Source organism: Coloeus monedula (assembly GCF_965178545.1).
Source record: "Coloeus monedula genome assembly, chromosome: 1".
Taxonomy (NCBI): domain Eukaryota; kingdom Metazoa; phylum Chordata; class Aves; order Passeriformes; family Corvidae; genus Coloeus; species Coloeus monedula.
This window is the reverse complement of record NC_138781.1, coordinates 143,121,661-143,140,552: the sequence shown is the minus strand read 5'-3', so window position 1 is coordinate 143,140,552 and position 18,892 is coordinate 143,121,661. Positions and strand designations below refer to the sequence as shown.

At 36.7% G+C, this 18,892-nt stretch overlaps 1 protein-coding gene across 3 annotated transcripts in view; it reads left to right on the top strand.

Annotated features, from left to right (window-relative positions):
- The window catches only part of CSMD3 (CUB and Sushi multiple domains 3), a gene marked incomplete at both ends in the record, with an annotated part of 604,245 nt that overhangs the window by 579,360 nt on the left and 5,993 nt on the right, over window positions 1–18,892 (top strand). For all 3 annotated transcript variants that reach the window (XM_082293775.1, XM_082293774.1, XM_082293773.1), the window contains 5 exons: window positions 6,427–6,538; window positions 7,820–7,999; window positions 12,537–12,602; window positions 14,663–14,821; window positions 18,009–18,121. In XM_082293775.1, coding sequence (XP_082149901.1) covers window positions 6,427–6,538; window positions 7,820–7,999; window positions 12,537–12,602; window positions 14,663–14,821; window positions 18,009–18,121 — 630 coding nt within the window. The remainder of the gene's footprint in view (window positions 1–6,426; window positions 6,539–7,819; window positions 8,000–12,536; window positions 12,603–14,662; window positions 14,822–18,008; window positions 18,122–18,892) is intronic.

Below are 18,892 nucleotides of genomic sequence, written 5' to 3'. Positions count from 1 at the left end.
ATTAATGAGGTTTCATTGAAGAAGCTAATGCAGTCTTTCTCATTTGTACTGTAGTTGTGAGTAACACATCACTCACAGCTAGCATTAGAACTGTCAAAATATCAAGCAAAATGTCAATTGACAAATCATTTGTAAAATAAGTGTAACTGCTGGCAGAGTTTACAACCTTGTAAATTCTAAAAAAACCCAAATTGTAAACAGTTAAAAGGTTAGTGGCCAGTATATTTAAGATGTATGTGCCACAGTCTCTTTACCTAGCCAGCAACTTACATTCACACAGTGAGTTTGATTTTATGTAGTAACTAAATTTGCAGTTTCTGGTTACTCTGATTGCTTAGTTAATACATAACAGTGTAGAAGTATCAGTCACACAGATGAAGCTGAGCTTAGTTCTTGATTGGGTGGAAACAATAGTGAAAATGATTGGTTCTAGACAAGTTATTGTCTGTAGATCCTGGAAAGAAATATTGCATTGTCTTATATTGTATAATGTTATGACTTCTTTAAACCACAAAAATATTGTAAATGAATTTATATTATGCTATAATTAACTTCCTGTGTGAATGGGATAACAGTGATTTTTGCTTTTATCCATAGCAGGAAGGTAAGGAATGATTCTGAATTGTTCCAAAATACTGGTGTGGGTTTTTTGTTTTGGTTTGGTTGGTTTTTTGTTTGTTTTGCTTTATCTCTCCTAAATACTTAATATTTAAACTAATATTAATAAGGTAACTTAATTTACTTAATTGCCAAGGTTTAAATTTATTTCTCTGTCTTATAAAAAAATATCAAGCCATAGCCTTATACTAGAATTCAAGTCTTCATATGTGGAATCCTGTTTTAAGTGCTTTTCAACAAATGGCACTACCTCTTCTCTGACAAAAATCATTGACTGACACTTGCTTTTCACAATACTGATGTCAAGTTATGAACTTCCACAGCACTGTTGTTTTCATCCTGTTTTTTCCCCTACTCTTGATTATCTGTTTTGCTATCTCATTGATTGCACTGAAAGTTCAGGCAAACACAAGATAATTCGAGGCTTGACAGAAAGGTGTATCTAAACCTAACCTCCTGAATCTACACTAACAAAAGCACAAATATCACCACCTCACATTTTAATGATGCTTCAACTATTAAATAAGAGCTTTGAAGAAAAAGAGGCAACAGAATTTTGCATCGATTTTTTTTGTACAGTATTGAATTCTTTAATCAGAAGCAGATCAGTTTCTTATGTGTTCAAATAACATCAAAATACCATCTTAGGGCTACTTGGATATCTGGCATGGAATGGAAATAAGTAGTATCACATTCTTTAATTGTTATGAATACATACTTCTAGGATGTTTACCTTTCATCTGAGCATTTTTTATTTGACAGATCTACCTTAGCAGTGTGTTAAATGGAGAAAAAATAACTTTAAAACTTAGTGAATACTGACTTCATCTGTAATCTGGAAAATAAATCTCTCCTTGAAAAGAAACTGTGGGGTTTGAAATACTTCTTCAGCTATATTGCTAGAAACATAGAAAAGTGCTTATAGCACTTTCACCATAAGCTGTTGTAACACAAGGTACTACTGAATTGAGGAAACAATTTAGAACTGCTTAGACCAGTCAGTCATATATACAAGATTTATTACTTCTCATATTTTTTCCAACTTTTTTTTTGGTAGAAATTCAGCTATTTTCCCTCATATTGAGGCATAAATTGAGCCAAAGAGCAGTCTGAACTTAAAAAGGAAAATAGACAGAATGCAGTAGTGGTAGCCTTCTGCTAGCTCTTGGATTCTGTTTTATGAAATTCCATATGAAACTTGATCTGCAGATGTTGAGCAGCCTTGCAAATAATCTCCCGTGCATGTAATGCTGATATAAACTTCAATGTTGATTGAATTGTAGGATGAAATTCCAAGAGAAGTGCTATACTACCACAATATAGCTGTCTCCATTAGCACAGCTGGCACCATCACTGCATCCATGAAAATGTAATTTTTATCAGACACCATGTATTTTCCTGGTTCCTACTGCTTCTCATGGTCATGAGGTCTCTGGTGTCAGTGTGTTAGTGTCACAATCTGGAGTGTTTCACTGGCACAAATGTGATTTTTCTTTTTTTTTTTTAGTCTCTGTCATTCGTGTTTCACCTGGGCTTTCTAATGTTTCTGACACACTTTTACACCACTCACACCACAGTTCCACACTATACACATTATATTTCTATCTATACTATAAGGTACATTTCACCTGTATTAGATAGTTGTTCTTTTTTACCTCTGAAACCTGATTCTGTCCAGGCCGGTATGTCTTTAAGGGTGAGTTGTTCACAGCAACAGGATCTCCAGTGCTCAGACTTTGTTGCATCTTTTATCATAGTCACACTGTAGTCTTCTTCACAGCAACCTGTTGGCTGCGTTTCTCAAGGGCTTTGCGGTCGTTCCAGCACCAGGCCTATATTTCTCTGTACCACATCACATTAATGGGAAATAGCTCATTCTGCACATAGTAGATTCTTTTTTTACTGCTGTGGATATAAAGCTGTGATTGTACCATATAAAGACAAAGAAAGGCATAAAAACTGGTCATAGCTACTTGATCACAGAAATTTTAAATTTTACAGCTAAATCAAGTTTAGAAACGAAACAAAACAAAACTAAAACAAACACAAAATTCCAGGCAGCTCAAGACTCTTTCAGACAGAGGAAGCCTGTCAAGCTTCTGTCCAGCAGTCTTGCAAACTCAAACCCCTGTTACAAGGGCAATAATGTATTACTGGGCTACCAAACTACAGATATAGTGAAGAGTTAATGATGTATGTTTTCATTCACTTAAAATATGATGCTAAAAGTTAGTGAAGAGAAATAACTGACATTCCCTTAGCTTCTTAGTTCTTTGGCACAAATTTCTGGGGATAGAGAAGTTTATTAGAGTATCTTCATGTTCTTTGGTAAACTGAAATCTAGAGAAAAAAACTGATTGTACAGTAACTCATGAGAGTTAGAAGTATCTTCTATTTCTATAAGGAATATAAGAAATAACAAGGATAATAACTTACTATTATTGTTTTAATAATTATTATACATTATTATAATCTTATTTGGTGAAAAAATTATCTAGAGTACTTTATAAATGGATGCAGATTGGTATTTATGCATTTTCTTCTCAGATTGCTATTTCTCCTTTTAGCGAATAACAAATATATGGTCTTTGGGGTTTAGCCTAAAAAACCAAAAAAGTTATTGATGTTAATTTTGGGAATATCCAAACTATAACTGACACTATAGAAAACCAGCTATGGAACAGACATGATCAAGCACTATACAAGGAAATATTTTTTTTTTTATTGGATACAAACACTGTTGCCCAGAGTAATAATGCTTCTACTTGAGCTGTAGAATAAAAATTAGAACAAATCAGAACATCTCAGGACTGGGAATTTTTTGAGCATAGAATCCTGTATTGTAGCGCCACCTGGTGCCTCTGACACAAGAGTATTGCAAAGTAGACCAAGAAACTTAAAAAAAATTACTTATATTTGTTCAGTAATTACTATACATATCCTATATAATTAATAAATATAATATATTAATGATTGCATATTGATTTTAATTTTTTTCATTTATTCATTACCTTGAACAGCATGGCAGCACCTATTAAACTATCTTCCTCTCTTGGGCAACTGTTGCATTTTTAATGCTGCTTTGGGGCTTACATATAAAATAAAGATTGTGTTTCTGGTAAAATCATAAAATAATCGAATGGTTTAGGTTGGAAGTCACCTTCAAGATAATCTAGTTTCAGCCCCCCTGCCATGGATAGGGACACCTTCTAGTAGACCAGGTTGCTTAGAGCCCCATCCAGCCTCGCCATGGACACAGCCAGGTATGGGGCATCAACAGCTTCTCTGGGCAACTTGTACTAGTCTCTCACCACCGTCACAACAAAGAACTTCCTCCTAGTATCTAATCTAAACCTACTCTCTTTTGAATCTATTCTCCCTTGTCCTATCACTGCATGTGTCTGTAAACAGTCCCTCTCTGTGTTTCTTTTAGGCTCCCTTCAGGTACTGGAAGGCCACAATTAGGCTAGATTGAAGCCTTCTTTCTTCCAGGCTTAACAAACACAGTTCTCTCAGCCTTTCCTCGTAGGAGAATCCCTCAGAACATTTTGGTGTCCCTCCTCTGGATTTGCTTCAACAAGTCCATGGTTTTCTTGTGCTGAGACCCCCAAAGTGGGACGCAGGACTCTGGGTGGGGTCTCATCAGAACAGAATAGAGGGGCAGAATCACTTCCCTCAACCTGCTGCCCCATGCTGCTTTTGATGCATCCCTGGATACAACTGGCTTTTTGGGCTGCCAGTGCACATTGCTGTCTCATGTCCAGCCTCTCATCCACCAACACCCCAAGTCCATCTCGGCAGGGCTCCTCTTGATCTATTCATACCTCAGCCCAATCCTACTAAAAGGTCTAGTGCAGCACCTTGTACTTGGTCTTACTAAACCTCATGAGACTCCCATGGGCCACTTCTCAAGCTTTTCCAGGTTCCTCTGGATGGATCCCATCCTTCAGACATGTCACCCACACCACTCAACTAAGTATCATCTACTAATTTACTGAGGGTGCACTGGATCCCTTTTTCTGTGTCATTAAGGAAGATATTAATTAACACTGGTCCCAGTACAGACCCCTGAGGGACACCATGTGTCATTGATGTCCACTGGGACTCTGAGGCATTGACCACTACCCTCTGATTGTGACTGTCCAAACACTTTCTTAGCCATCTAACAGTCCACTGATCAAATCCATCTTTTTCCAATTTAGAGAGAAGGATATTCTGGGAGACTGTGCCAAAAGCTTTACAGAAGTCCAGAAAAATGACATCTGTATTGCTTCCCTTGTCCACTGATGTAGTCATTTGAACATACCTTTCATAAGGCTAATACTTTTTTAAAGTAATATATTATTGATGTTGATTGTTTTAACTGAGATCTTTGCTACCAAAAAAAAAAAAAAAAAGCATTATAGCTTTTTGGTGCAGCTTCTAAAACTTGCAGTATTTTACTACTTTGTGCTTAATCATGCAAATGATTTAGTGTATTTTCTTCAAAATCTTTTAAAAGTAATTACATAGTCTAGTGAGCACAGAAAAGAGCAAAAAAGGGGAGATGAATTTTAAATCACATCCTGTGTTGATGAGCTACTATCTGTAGTTCATGGGTTATTATTAAATTTCATTCTGATGAGAAACTTGAGCTGAAATGGAATCGTACTATAAAGTTTCAAATGAATACTTGCAGCAGTGAAATGCTGTTTCCCTATACTAAACTATCAGGAAAGAATCCACATTTTACCTTTGAGCATCAGTCTGAATCAAGTGTTATGCATTTAAACAAAATAATTTAAAAAATAAAACCCAAACCAGAACTGTAAGTGTGCTGTCACAGATAGTTTCAAGTTTTCAACTTCTTGCTTAAACATGAGTTGATAAATATATTAATACAGGCCACTGGAGAACAATAGATACGATCTCTGCACCTTAATATTTTAGTTAACCACTCACACTGTGTAATACAATACTCTCTGAATGATATACTTCTAATCTAATTTCCCCGCTTTTGATGGAAACTAAGAATTATTTGCATTTTCATCAATTTCACCATGACTGGACATGCTGAACAAGTTATTCTGTGCAGAAACTGTAAGAAATCTATTTTCCTTTTTATGCAACACATATCCATAATAAGAATAATAATTAAAAGCTAATCTCAGATGAATTGCTATTTTAAATTGGAATGTACTTGTGTTCCGGTTTCTATTATCAAAGTGGTGTAAAGAGCGATTATTCTTTACCTCCTCTCATTAAAAAAAATTAAAATATCATAGGAATATTCTGAAGCATGAGACAGTGTTGTTGACCAGCCCCATCTATTCTAATCAAATATTTCTCATTTTAACTTGTGAACGTATCCAGCATTCCACAAAGGGAACTTCTTTCTAAAAAAGTTCAGAAAAAGTCCTGCAGAATCTAATACCCATTTCAGTTCTGTGACTTCCCTTGTTTGTGGCAATTTTGCCCAACTGGCTCCTTCTTGGTCCAGAGTGGGGAAGGCACCATAAGCTTTGTTTCCAAACTCACAGTTTGTCACCTGGTCCAGGCCCAAAGCAACACACTAGAGAGACCACAAAAAATGAGGATTTGATTTTCTTCCATGGAGGATCTAACTTTGGGGGGAGAGTAAATCTACTGAGAATGAGGCAGTTTTTTGTTTCATATCAAATTGTTCTCTGAAAATAATTTTCTTTCTAGAGAAAGAGAATCACAACTTATCAATTCTGTATTAAATGAAGGAATGATCAAATTTGGAAAAAAAAATCCCAGCTAATAGTTGCTCATAACAATATTATTGTGTTTTCTACTTTTCAACAGGTGGGAAATGTTGTTCAATTTCAGTGTAAAAAAGGACATCTGCTCCATGGTTCAACAACACGAACTTGCCTTCCTGATCTTACATGGAGTGGAATCCAGCCAGAATGTATACGTAAGAAATGATAATTTTTTTTCTCTCCTCAATTTTTTTTTATCTAGACTATTTAGCTGCAGTAAAATTGTCATAAAGTTAATCTATATGACTTTATTAACTGAAAGGTAACAGAAATTTGCATTACTAGCTTACAGCAGCTAGAAATATGATTCTGAGTGAATTTTTCTATAAGAAACAATAGAATTAAAAAAAAAAAAAAAAAAGAGAGAGAGAGAAAATTGGCAGATCTTCATCCAAAGTCACTTTCTATCTAAGAGGGTGCAACCCTTCCAACTCAGGAGGTGGTGAGAACAGGACGTATCAGAAGGCCCAATTCTAAAATATGTAGGAGAGCATATAATTAAAATCAGTTCTAGTAAACAGTTTGAACTGTTTCTCAAACAAGGAGTCAGGGTATTTTAAGATGGGGAAAAAAGAGTTTGCAATTGGAAATTTTTGAATCTGAAATAGAGAGAATCTTCTTGGAGTACAGACAGCAGCACTTCATTTCGTAGATCTTTTACACTTTGGTAAATAACAATAATTTACTGAAGATATAAGATCAAGGTTAGTCTTTCTAGTTCAGCTAGTCAGCTGTACTTTTCTGGAAATTGTCTTACCTTATAAGATCTGACCCTATAGAATTACTTCAGTGAATGGAGAACATATCCACAGAAGGAAACAGCATTAGTATTATTTCAGTTGGTGCTAGCATTAATCTTAAGCAAACAAAAAAACAGTAGCTCAGTGTGTTGAAAGGTGAACTCTGCTCTTGGAGGTATGCTGTCTTTGAGATAACACATAAATCCCACATTCTGGTGATTGTTAGACACTTCATATGAGATTAGAAATATTAATTTAATTTTTCTGGTATTTACAACTCACCTTCAATTTCTCCTTGACCCTTCATAGAGTTTTCCAAGTGACCATTTATTTACTGTTATACAATGCTTCATAGATATCATAAGTGATGTAAGTCACAAGCCATGATTGCTTTTAAGTCTGGTATGATGTGTGCTGTTTCTATTCTCATATGCAGACAACTGATTTTGTTCATGTAAGTGCATTTAAGTCAGTTATTGGTCCCTTGGAATTGAAAGGTCCATGTTTAAGAGTGTATTTACAGACTCACTGTAATATTTTATAGACTATATAGTAATTTATAATGTGAATGAAAACATATTAATATGTAATTTCTATTTATTTTTTACTTAGTTAACTGTCAGAATGAGCATATATTATCTTTTCAGAAGTATTTTCACCATTTTGACAGAAGGATATTTTATCTTTTCTTTGTAGCTCACAGCTGTAAACAACCAGAAACACCAAGTCACGCTAATGTTGCAGGAATGGATCTTCCATCACTTGGTTATACACTGATCTACACTTGTCAGCCAGGCTTCTTCTTGGCAGGAGGATCAGAGCACAGAGCCTGTAGGTCTGATGGCACATGGACTGGGAAGGTTCCAGTTTGTGAAGGTAAGCTCTTCTGTTTCCTGCTGCATCTGCCATCTGTCATATTTCAGTGCTTTTCTTTACTTGCAGTTGGCACACGCACGCCAACAATTCGATCGGGCCCAGTCAGCAAGTTTTAACAAAAGGCAGGTCCTGCTTGATGAATCAAATCTCCTGCTATAACAAAGTGACCTGCTTAGTGGTCACTCAGTACTTGGCACTGGTGAGACCACACCTTGAATAATGTGTGCAGTTTTGGGCCCCTCACTCCAAGAAAGACATTGAGGTACTGGACTGTGCCCAAAGAAGAGGAATGAAGCTGGTGAAAGGTCTGCAGCACAAGGCTTATGAGGAGAGGCTGAGGAAGCTGGGGGTCTTTACCCTGGAGAAAAGGATGTTGAGGGGACACCATGTTGCTCTCTATAACTACCTGAAAAGAGATTGTAGCAGGGTGAGTGTTGATCTCTTCTTCAAATTAAGAAGTGGTTAGAGGAAAAGGCCTAAATCTGTGCCAGGGAAGGTTTAGGTTGGATATTAGGAAAAATTTTGAGGAAAATTTAGGAAGGGTTGTCAAGCATTGGAACAGGCTGCCCGGGGAAGTGCTGGAGTCACCATCCCTGGAGGTAGACATGTAGATGTGGCATTTAGAGCCATAATGTAGTGGAGGACTTGGTAGTGTTAGGTTAGCTATTGTCCTCTAAGATCTTAAGAGGTCTTTTCCAACCTAAATGATTCTGTAGTAATATTTGAGAAAGGTGCCTAAAGTTCAAGAAGATGTCTGAATCACTGTGTGCAATTAATCCATAGGGTTTAATCCTATTTCATATTTTTATGTAAGGAACTGTATACTACTAGAAAAAAAAATGTATCTACTTTGTCCTTGCTGTTCCAACCTTTAATTTTGTCTCTAATTTTTACTACCTACTTTGTCACAGTAGGACATGAAAAACACCTTATCCAAGTCATGGTGAGAAAGGTGGTTTTCATGTGACATAAGGAATATACTCAAGTGTAGGAACTGTTTGGAATTTTATTTCCTGAATAATTAAAGGCCTTTTCAGATTACTGTTACCTGATGTTTCAGATGTGGTTATCCCCAGGGCTCTTCCAGAGCCATTCACAGGCTCTGTAGCCAAACACTGCTACTTGGAAGGGAAATAGGAAATGAATAGTTTGTATTACAAAAAAAACAGGTGTCCTGGAATTGCATGCCAGGCAAGTGCTGGGGGAAAATAAAGCAGAGCTTTGGGATAGTGCTAGAAAGCTAGCAGCCAGGAAGCTTATGACTTGTTCAGTACTTGGAAAGTATTATGGCAGGCCAAATGTGATTCATAGGTTGTATTTTGATTCAAGAATTTTCTGCTGCTGCTGTTGAAAGACATAGCATTAGTTGTATTACCTGATAGTAAGGAAGCTTTTTGAGATTTTTTTTTTTTAAAGTATTAAGTAGTAGCTATGAGTGTATCTACATTATCATATAGCTTAGTTTCCCAATGTCTTGAAAAAATGTTAGAGAAATTTTAAAAAATTTAGAAAGAGATGTGTTTCTTCTTCCTTTTCAGCAGTGGAGGAAGCTAATAATGAGCAATATATTGCAAAATGTTAACTCTAATTACATAAAGTAAAATATCGCCTAGATAATTTCAGTTTTGGCTATAGAGCAAGGTGAAATATCTCTCTGATGGAGCATAGGAGAACACCAGATCAGATTGTTCACCTTTTATTGTGAACTTCACAAAAATAACTTTGAAATGGATGAAAAAGAATAAAATGTTTGGAGCTGAGAGCTCTAAAGGGACGTGTAGGGGAATTAAACTAGAATTTGATCCTTTAACTACAGAGTTGAAATCTTGAAAGTCCTACTCAAATATCTGGACCTAGAAACTTTAACTTCATAGTTAACTAGTTTTAGTTTGGATTTGTATTTAACATTTGCATTTAAGTTTTACTTCGTGTTTCAAATTTCAGTTCTGGACTTGACTAGAAATTTATTCAATTTAAGGAGGCTAACTGGCTCATCATCTTTTTACGCTAAATCCCAACTAGAAAGTGTAATCCAGATATTTCTAACCTGAATTTAATGTAGTTGGAAAGCATATGCTGTCAGACCATTTCCTCCAGGTCAACAATATATAGTGAAGTTCAGTATGTTTCTTTCGAAACAGAGAAGAAATTGAGGTTAATCAATCAGTAATAATAGACCATGAGAACCTTAGGTTGCATTTCAACCACTGCCCTTGCTTCTTTACAGTTTTAACATACATGACAAGAAAAGACCTTTTGAAAAAGCTAAAATTTATTCTCAGAAATATTCTCAGTCCTTGCAAAAGTTTCCTTTTTATGCAGAAAAATACTCAACTCAGGGGGGAAGTAGTTTCTTTTCTTGTGTATTTGTTTAGAACATGGATTGGAGAGAAAAGGCCTGGGTTCAAGGCCAAGACCCACAATACAGACTATTTTATATTAGGAGACAGAATTATTTGTCTTCTTTATGTTCCAGTGAATCCAAATTAGTTTCTTCAAAATAAAATAGCTTCACCTCCAGGAAATTATAATGTCCTAGTGCATTTAGTTCATCATCTTCAGTGGTGGAAGAGTTCCTGCTCTAAGCAGAGAAGAAATTGTATTTTCCAACTTCCAGTTCTCATATCACCTGAGCAGTTGGCTATTCTGTGGACAGCCCCTTTGGTTTCTTTCTTTCTGTTGTTATTCTTCAAAGAATGAGTGACCTTCTCCTTCACTATTGTAGTGGTTTGGTCCAAAATACTCATTACTGTTTATCTTCTGTGAGATAAGAATTAGGAGAAACGCAAAGCAGGCACCAAACTTGAAAGAATATATAGAAGTTTATTAACAGACCTAAAAGAGGAAAGAAAAAAAAATTATACCACCTTCAGAACTCTCCTCCTCCCCCCACCTTCCTCCCTTCTCCCACTGACAATGTAAAAAGACAACCCTTCAGATGTTCAGTCTGTTTACCACTTCCATAATAACCTTGTTCAGTCCATTTAGAAAGAGAAGTCTCTTCTTGCTCGTGCTATGAAAACATTATCACAACGAGACAGCCGCCCACTTCCAAATATTGTTCAGCCCATTTAGGAAGAGGAGTCTCTCTGCTCGCATGTGAGTCCTTTCCCCCGACTTGCAGCTTTTCCTGCAACTGCTTTCGAGGGTCCACTCTTGAAGTTTTTGGGGTACAATTTTAAGGTTGGGCCATTCAAAAACAGAGGCCCTTCTCGTTCCCTGGGAGCAAAGGGTCTTCATCATCTTCATCGTTAGGACTATCTCTGGGAGCATCTCTAGGGACTGAGGTTTTCTCCTTTCCCATTTGGAGCAAAAGTCCTCATCTGGTTCATCTCTCCCTGTCCAAACTTCTCATGAAATTACAGCTGCATCAGCATCTGCCTATCTCAGCACAGGTGCTTTTGCTTACGAGTCGAACACTCCACCCCCCATATCTTCATGAAATTACAACGGGTACTCTGATATATCATAGCTTCACAACAGAATTTCAGCTTTAAGCATCTCCTCTCTCACTTCCCTCAGGTTTTCAGCTCTTCACAGCAGTAAAAGGGTTAATCTCACCTTGGCCTTGCAGCTTTGCAGCTGGAATGTTGAATGTTTCTTATCGCAGTGGAGAGGGGGGAGAGCCGAGCCGCTCCGGCTGCCCATGGCAAGGCAGTGGGGGGGGTTCCACGGCTGGAACAGGTCCATGGCTCCAGGATGGCCGTGGCCCGGCCCGGCCTGGCCCAAGCAGGGCCTGTCCAGGCCCGCTGGCCCCCACACGGGGCCCGCAGCCACCTGTGCCAGCGCCGGAAACGAGACAGATCGGGGGGGGGGGGAGGGGGGGGGGGGGAGTTTGTCAATTCTTAAATGTGGATCACAGAGGCGGTCACAATTTTAAGTGGCTTAGAGAATTGTCCATATTCAAACTGGCCAGCTGATAGGTTCTATCAGGTCCCAGAGGAAACTGTAAGCACCCCTTAGCAAGGACATCCCTTCCGGGACTATGCTTGCTAACCTATGACAACTATTAAGAGATTATGTCAGCATCTATGGGTTTTCAGTCTTGAACACAAGATGTCTCACTCAGTACTGTTGAAGACAGTTAAGTCCTGGAGAGAAATGATTTCAAGCTCCCTTTGTTGTGTGTGTCTTCGCTGTTTGGTCTTACATTGCAGTCAATGCACTGTTCACTGTTCCTAATCCAAGTGACACAGCCAGGATTAGATGATATATTAGAAGGATCTCACATATTAGTGCACAGTCCAGGACTGTAAATTCTGAAACATGGATTCTGAAGTGAAACCCTGCACTGACTACTGAAAATGATAGCATCCAGGCGCCTGATTTAGGAGGATAATGGGGGAACAGAAGAAATTTTTGTGTAAGTGCTCCTGTGATACTAAGGTTTGATACCAACTGAAATCTCATTCATATTTGATTTCGAAACATAATCTTATATGCTTTTTAACAAATAAATTTCATGATGAAAATTATTTTGTTTCTGAGTAACATTTTGCTACTGAATTGTCTTTATATAATTTATTCTTTCTAACAGCTGGTTCTAAAATATTAGTGAAGGATCCCAGACCAGCATTGGGAACACCGAGTCCCAAACTAAGTGGTAAGTACTCCAAGGTTTATATAGTTATAAACCATTTCTGTAGAAAAGACAACGGGGATCAGTTTAATGAGATTGCACTGGGTGGTTTAGAATGTATAAAGGATATTAGATTAGGCACTAGATTAACAAGGAGGGAAAATAATTAAATTATTCCCCAATTTTGAAGTCCGCTTACCATATGGTATAATTTATATCTATGTACAATTTCTGTTACGAAATGAGAGTTTTATTGGTTTCACTGAAATCACTGTGTTCTCTGTAAGATTCTATGCAATTTACTTATTTAGAAACTGTACTACTCACCTTGAAATAATTTAAAGATATTTTGCAGTTTTCTTCAGTCCTGCACATTTTTACATATTGCTAATTTAAATTGCTTTACCTAAATACTAGCCTTCAACTTAGGCTCCAAAAAAGCTAATTTTAGCTGAGACAAGGTAACTTCTTGAATTTTTGCTAAAGTCTCAGGTTTTAACAGATTTGCTGAAGACCATATTTGGATGTTCTGACAAGAGAAGCTCTCTGTCCACTGAAGAGATCTTTTGGAAAGAGCAGTCTCTGTAACTAAAATTAACCTTTGAGTATAATAAACCTATTGAATTTCTACTGATAATGAATAAGATTTAAAAGTAGTACTTTAGCATATGGGGATTTGGGGGCTTTTTTTTCTTAACATTTTGTGTACTAGTTCAAAACTATTTTTTTCAATGATGTGCTGCTGAGTGGTAGACATCAAGTTTTAATTCAGAAAATTTTCATTCATTTTGTGCAGTCCTGATTAACTGCCCATATAGCCCATAAAGATTAGTTTTCCTAAAAGTAGGGAAATATATTTCAGGCAGATTACAAATCAACAGCATCAGAGCATTTGCACCATGCAATTTCCTTGCTTGCAGGTCCAGTATCTACATGTTTTTTTCAAGAAACATATACATATATATGTACATGTACAGAGATAGAAAAATTAGGAACGCTCCTTTGCCCTTCATGGAGAAGACAACCTGCCTTTGTGTTGCATAAAATAAGCAATGAAAGAAAACTGTGGATATTCCAGTAGGTCCCAGTCTTGGATTTAGGGGTATCCTGAGAGAGAAAAGGGCAAATATTCTTCTCTGCTTATCTGACGAGATGCCAATGCACACATGAACACAGAGCTTTAACTTCAGTATGAATGACTTCAAATAATGTGAAATTGCTGATTTGACATAGTGATTCTTACAGGGCTAACTCTGATACGTTACTTTTTAAAGTGTAGTAAGCCCATCCTAAGTCATGTTTAATTTAATTATTTAACAGGTATTTCATGTTAAGGTTTTAAAGATTTGCATGTATCAGTTTTTACTTCATAGGCATCTTTTTGTTGTTTTGGTGGAGTTTTTTTGTTGCTGGAAAGCATTACTTAAATGAATAATTTTACAGTTTGCTAATGATAAATATAAAATGTAAGGGTATAAATCTAGCATTTCTATTCCCCAGCAGACTATGATCTGTTTTAAATTTTAAATTAGAGAATTAATTTTTTTCTCCTGGTGAAGCTTATAATGTTTTTAAGCATTTGAAGACAAGACAAAACTCCTTATATAATTTTTTTCACTAGAAAAATTGACCAGTTAATAAAGAAAATGCTTATATTTCATGTCATTTAAAGAAAATGCTTATGAAAATTTTTATATCTAAATTGATATTAATTTCTGCAAAATATAATGGTAGGTATATGTCCCTAGCCGTCTGTGCAGGCATAGAAAAGATTCTACAGTGAGTGGAATATGATCTTCTGGCCAAAGCTTTTAGAATTTTTGGAAATGATTTAACTCTGGGGCAGGTCCATATTTAGTAAAAAAGCAAATGAAGATGTAGTTGTGGTTGCGGTCTTCAGTGCAAATATGTTTCTTTCATAAAAGTTCCTGACAGATTTGTATGTTTGATATCTGAAAATTATGCCTGGTAGATTTATAAAAAGGAAAGAAAATGCTAATATTTATCATACATTTTGTTGGATATTTGACTTTGTAAGTACTAAATATTGCAATACGTATTGAAACATGTTTTTGTTTATATAGTTCCTGATGATGTATTTGCCCAAAATTATATATGGAAAGGATCTTACAATTACAAAAGCAAGAAGCAACCCATGACTTTGACAGTCACCAGTTTCAATGCAACTTCAGGAAGAGTAAATGCAACACTTACAAACAGCAATATGGAATTGCTGCTATCAGGTATGGGCTAAGGAAAACTAATTTCCTTTCTTTCCTTTTCCTGTCTTACATACTTTGGTTCCCTGTAACTTTCTGCATAACTTAAACTTTATTATTTTATCAAAGAAATTTTCATTGCATTTCAGTTCCTTTTCAAAGGTAGGGATTTTTCCACTTCTTTCCCTCCCTTTGTTTTTTTTTTTTTAATCTTCCAGGTTTTTACTATATTTGGAGTTAATAGTCAATAAGGAGTGAAAGAATCATATTAATTCTCATGCTTCTCTTTTAAAAGTTTTAAATAAATTTCAAGTACTATTCCTGAGATTTTCTTAATTCTTAATTATAAAAATTACCCACAGTAGCCTAATGACTAATAACAAATATAATGAGATTGATATATGTTGACCTAGAAAGTCAGAGATACCTAATGAACATGGAAAGAAAGTAGAGCTGACACTTGTTAGATTTTCTAAGTAAAAAAAAGAAGGTAGAATCGTAGAATTGTTTAGGTCTAAAAACACTTCTAACATAACCAACTTAACCTAATACTGCCAAATCCACCACTAAACATGTCTCTAGAAGTGCCGTATCTACACATCTTTTAAATACCTCCAGGGATGGTGACTCCATTGCTTCCCTGGACAGCCTCTTCCAATGTCAGACAACCCTTTCAGTGAAGAATTTTTTCCTGAGATCCAATCTAAACCTCTTCTGGCACAACTTGAAGCCATTTCCTTTCACCCTACCACTTTCTGCTTGAGCAAAGTACCAAAACACCTCACTTCAACTTCTTTTCAGGTAATTGACAAGAGGATGTAGTCTGCCTTCAGTTTCCCTTTTTTCCAGACTAAACAACCCAAGTTTCCTCAGACTCTCTGCATAAGACTGGTGCTCCAGACCCTGCTCCAGCTCCATTGCCCTTCTCTGGACATGCTCCAGAATTTCCATGTCTCTTGTAGTGAGGGGCCCAAAACTTAATGCAGGATTTGAGGTGTGGCCTCACCAGTGCAGAATAGGAGGGGATGATCACTGCCCTGGTGCTGCTGACCACCCTATTTATTATACAAGTCAGGAAGCCACTGGCCTTCTTGGCCACCTGAGCACAATGAAGGATCATGTCTAGCCATGAACAGCACCCCCAGGGCCTCCCAAGCCTGTAGAGTTTCCTGGGGTTGTTGTGACCCAAGTGCAGGCCCATTGATCCAGCCTGTCCAGATCCTTCTGCAGAGCCTTCCTACTCTCTGGCAGAGCAACACTACTGCCCAACTTGGTTTCATCTGCAAACTGACTGAGGGTACCGTCAATGCCCTTATCCAGATTGTTGATAAACACATTAAACAGGACTAGCCCCAGTATTGAGCCCTGGGGAGCACCAGTTGTGACTGGCCACCAGCTGGATGTAACTCTAATCAACACAAATCTCTGAGCTCGTCCAACCTGTCAAATTTTTATTCAGTCCAACCCATGAACAGTCAGTTTCTCCAGGAGGATGCTGTTGGAAATGGTGTCAAAGGCTTTATGAAGTTCAGTGAGACAACATCCACAGCCTTTCATCGACTGAGTCACCTTATCATAGGACACCAGAGTAGTCAAGGAAGATCTGCCTTTCATAAGACTATTTGGCTTGGCCCGATCTCCTGTTTGTTGAGAGGGGTGGTCTACAGGAAGGATGTAATGAGCCAAAGAATCTATGTTTCTGCTGAGGTCTTACTTCCCAGTATTGAGTAGAGTAGTAAATTCTTATCATTAGATTTGTCTGTGAAAGGAATTTTGTAGGTGTCCTTTGAAGAATCATGCCTGAGAGTCTGGACTGAAAAACTCTTTGTCTTGGCTGTGTGTGAATCCGTGTAATTTCCGTGAAGATATTAGGTACAGCAGATGTAGTACTTTGTATTTTTAGAATTAGAAAAGTAAACCATTGTGTTTTCTCACTCAAAACCCTCCTTCTCCAAATAAAAGGTTCATTTAACTAGACACAAATGTGATTCAAAATGCCCTTTTCAACTATATGTACACGCATTACATATGTCATCAGGTAATTAATATTTTTTTACTTCCCTGTTCTACAGATAGAACACTGAGATCCTGTATACTGAAAGGGTATCTTAGGGCCAGGGAAGTAGGGATGGATCAAAAAATACATTTACACGCCAGGAAGTTGAATTTACCTATACTCAATTTGTAGTTCTCTCAAATGAAACGTAGTTTCATCCTCCTGCATCATTTACTGTTTTGCATTCCATCATTCGATGCATCTTTTTATACTTCTTTTTATTTTGACACCTGTGCTTGCTGTAATTATAGATAGAATAAACCCATCTTGCCAAAGCACATTCATTTGAGCTCAGGGCAGTGTTAACATGAAAATAAGTCTTCTCATTAGCCCAGAGATTATTTATAGGTAATGATACCTCCTATAGGGCAGTCACAGATCCTTGATGTGGAGAAGGCTTTTGTTTTCTCAATTTAGGCAGGTACACAAGAAACATGAATTAGGAATCATTGCCCACAGAAGATGAAATCACTAAACATATTGTGGTATTTTATTTCCGTTTCCATATCAACAAATAATGATATTTGGGTTCTAAATAATTATTCTGCTGGAACAATTGTGAGTCAATTAATTATGTCTACAAAGCAAAGAAGGTTGCATCTTCCTTTCCTTCCATCTATCATATGGAAGAAACTGTAAGTGACCATATTAACTGCTGAAGAACAATCCAATTTTTAAAAATATTCTCAAATTTGATTTTTTTTTTTACATTTAACAGCAGCTTTTGGAATAGAATTTGTATGTGGATCTTCCTATTATCACATTTTCTATGTAATGACTAAATTATATGTATTGAAAGTAGGGATGTGAGGTTTAAATACACACTTCCTGATTCAGAACAATATTTTCCATTTCAAATCAGATTGCTGTCAATGTTTGTTCTGCCTAAGGCTTGAAGTAACAGCTGTGTGTATGGGGTTTTCCTTCCCTTCTCTCCTCTCTACAGGCTAAGCTAAAAATGGTTTTTATTGAAATTTTATGATTATTGAAATAATTTCAAAATAGAGTGAATTTTTCTAAACAAACAATGTTGACAATTGGTACCTATTCTTCCTGCTTTTCCTCTTTAAGACAAGAGATGATGTGTTTATTCTCAAAGATGACATCATTTTTCAAGTCAACACAAATGTGAATTTTTAAAATTATATTCTACAGGAGTGTATAAAAGCCAGGAAGCTCGGCTAATGCTCCACATATATCTCATTAAAGCACCCTCCCATACATCTGCAAGCAAGTTGAAAGAGGAAAAATGGGCTATGGATGGTTTTGTGAGTATATTTCTGCTGCAAAAGAGAGGGAATTTTTTATTTGTTTGATTGAAATCATGCTGGTTTTCACACCCAAAAAATCCTGAGACATATCAAATGGAATCTTGTTAGCAAGGCCAATTAATTAAATTAAATGAAAATTTTCTTGTAAAATGGAGGAGACCAGTCCTAGGGAAAAGTATGGGAACAGTCATAGAGTGTAGGCAAAATTATAATGCATGTTAGTACAGAAGCCTTTCTCATAGGTGTCTTATTCCAATATGTTTAGCAACAAGCAAAAGATGAACTGTCACATGTATGTGGAAAACAAAATAGATTACTCCAATTTATCATTAGGCCCCTTGGGGTTCTGGGTCTGAGTTTATTCTTTGAAACAGAGAGGAAGAGAGACCATAACTGAGAGGAGGAGAGGTAAAGGAGAGGGTTAAATAGCCCAGGTTTCTGGGCTGGATTAAGCCATGAAAAGGAAATGCCTTGCAAGAATAGATAGAGAAAAAAGTAGATTTTTTAGAAAACAAAGAGCTTAAAATTATTTGGATGATGATAAACACTCGTACATCCTTACTACACCATCTAATTTTTCAAGGAATTTGTCTGTTTTCCTATGTTTCACCTATTGGTTAAGCACTACAGGGACAGCACTATGTGTACACATGCCAAAAGAAAAGAAGAAGTGTACATTGAATTGCACACACAAATTTATATATTTATAACAAGTGGCACTGGTTGAACCATAATTTCTTAAAAAGGTGCAGAATGAAAACCTTAAAC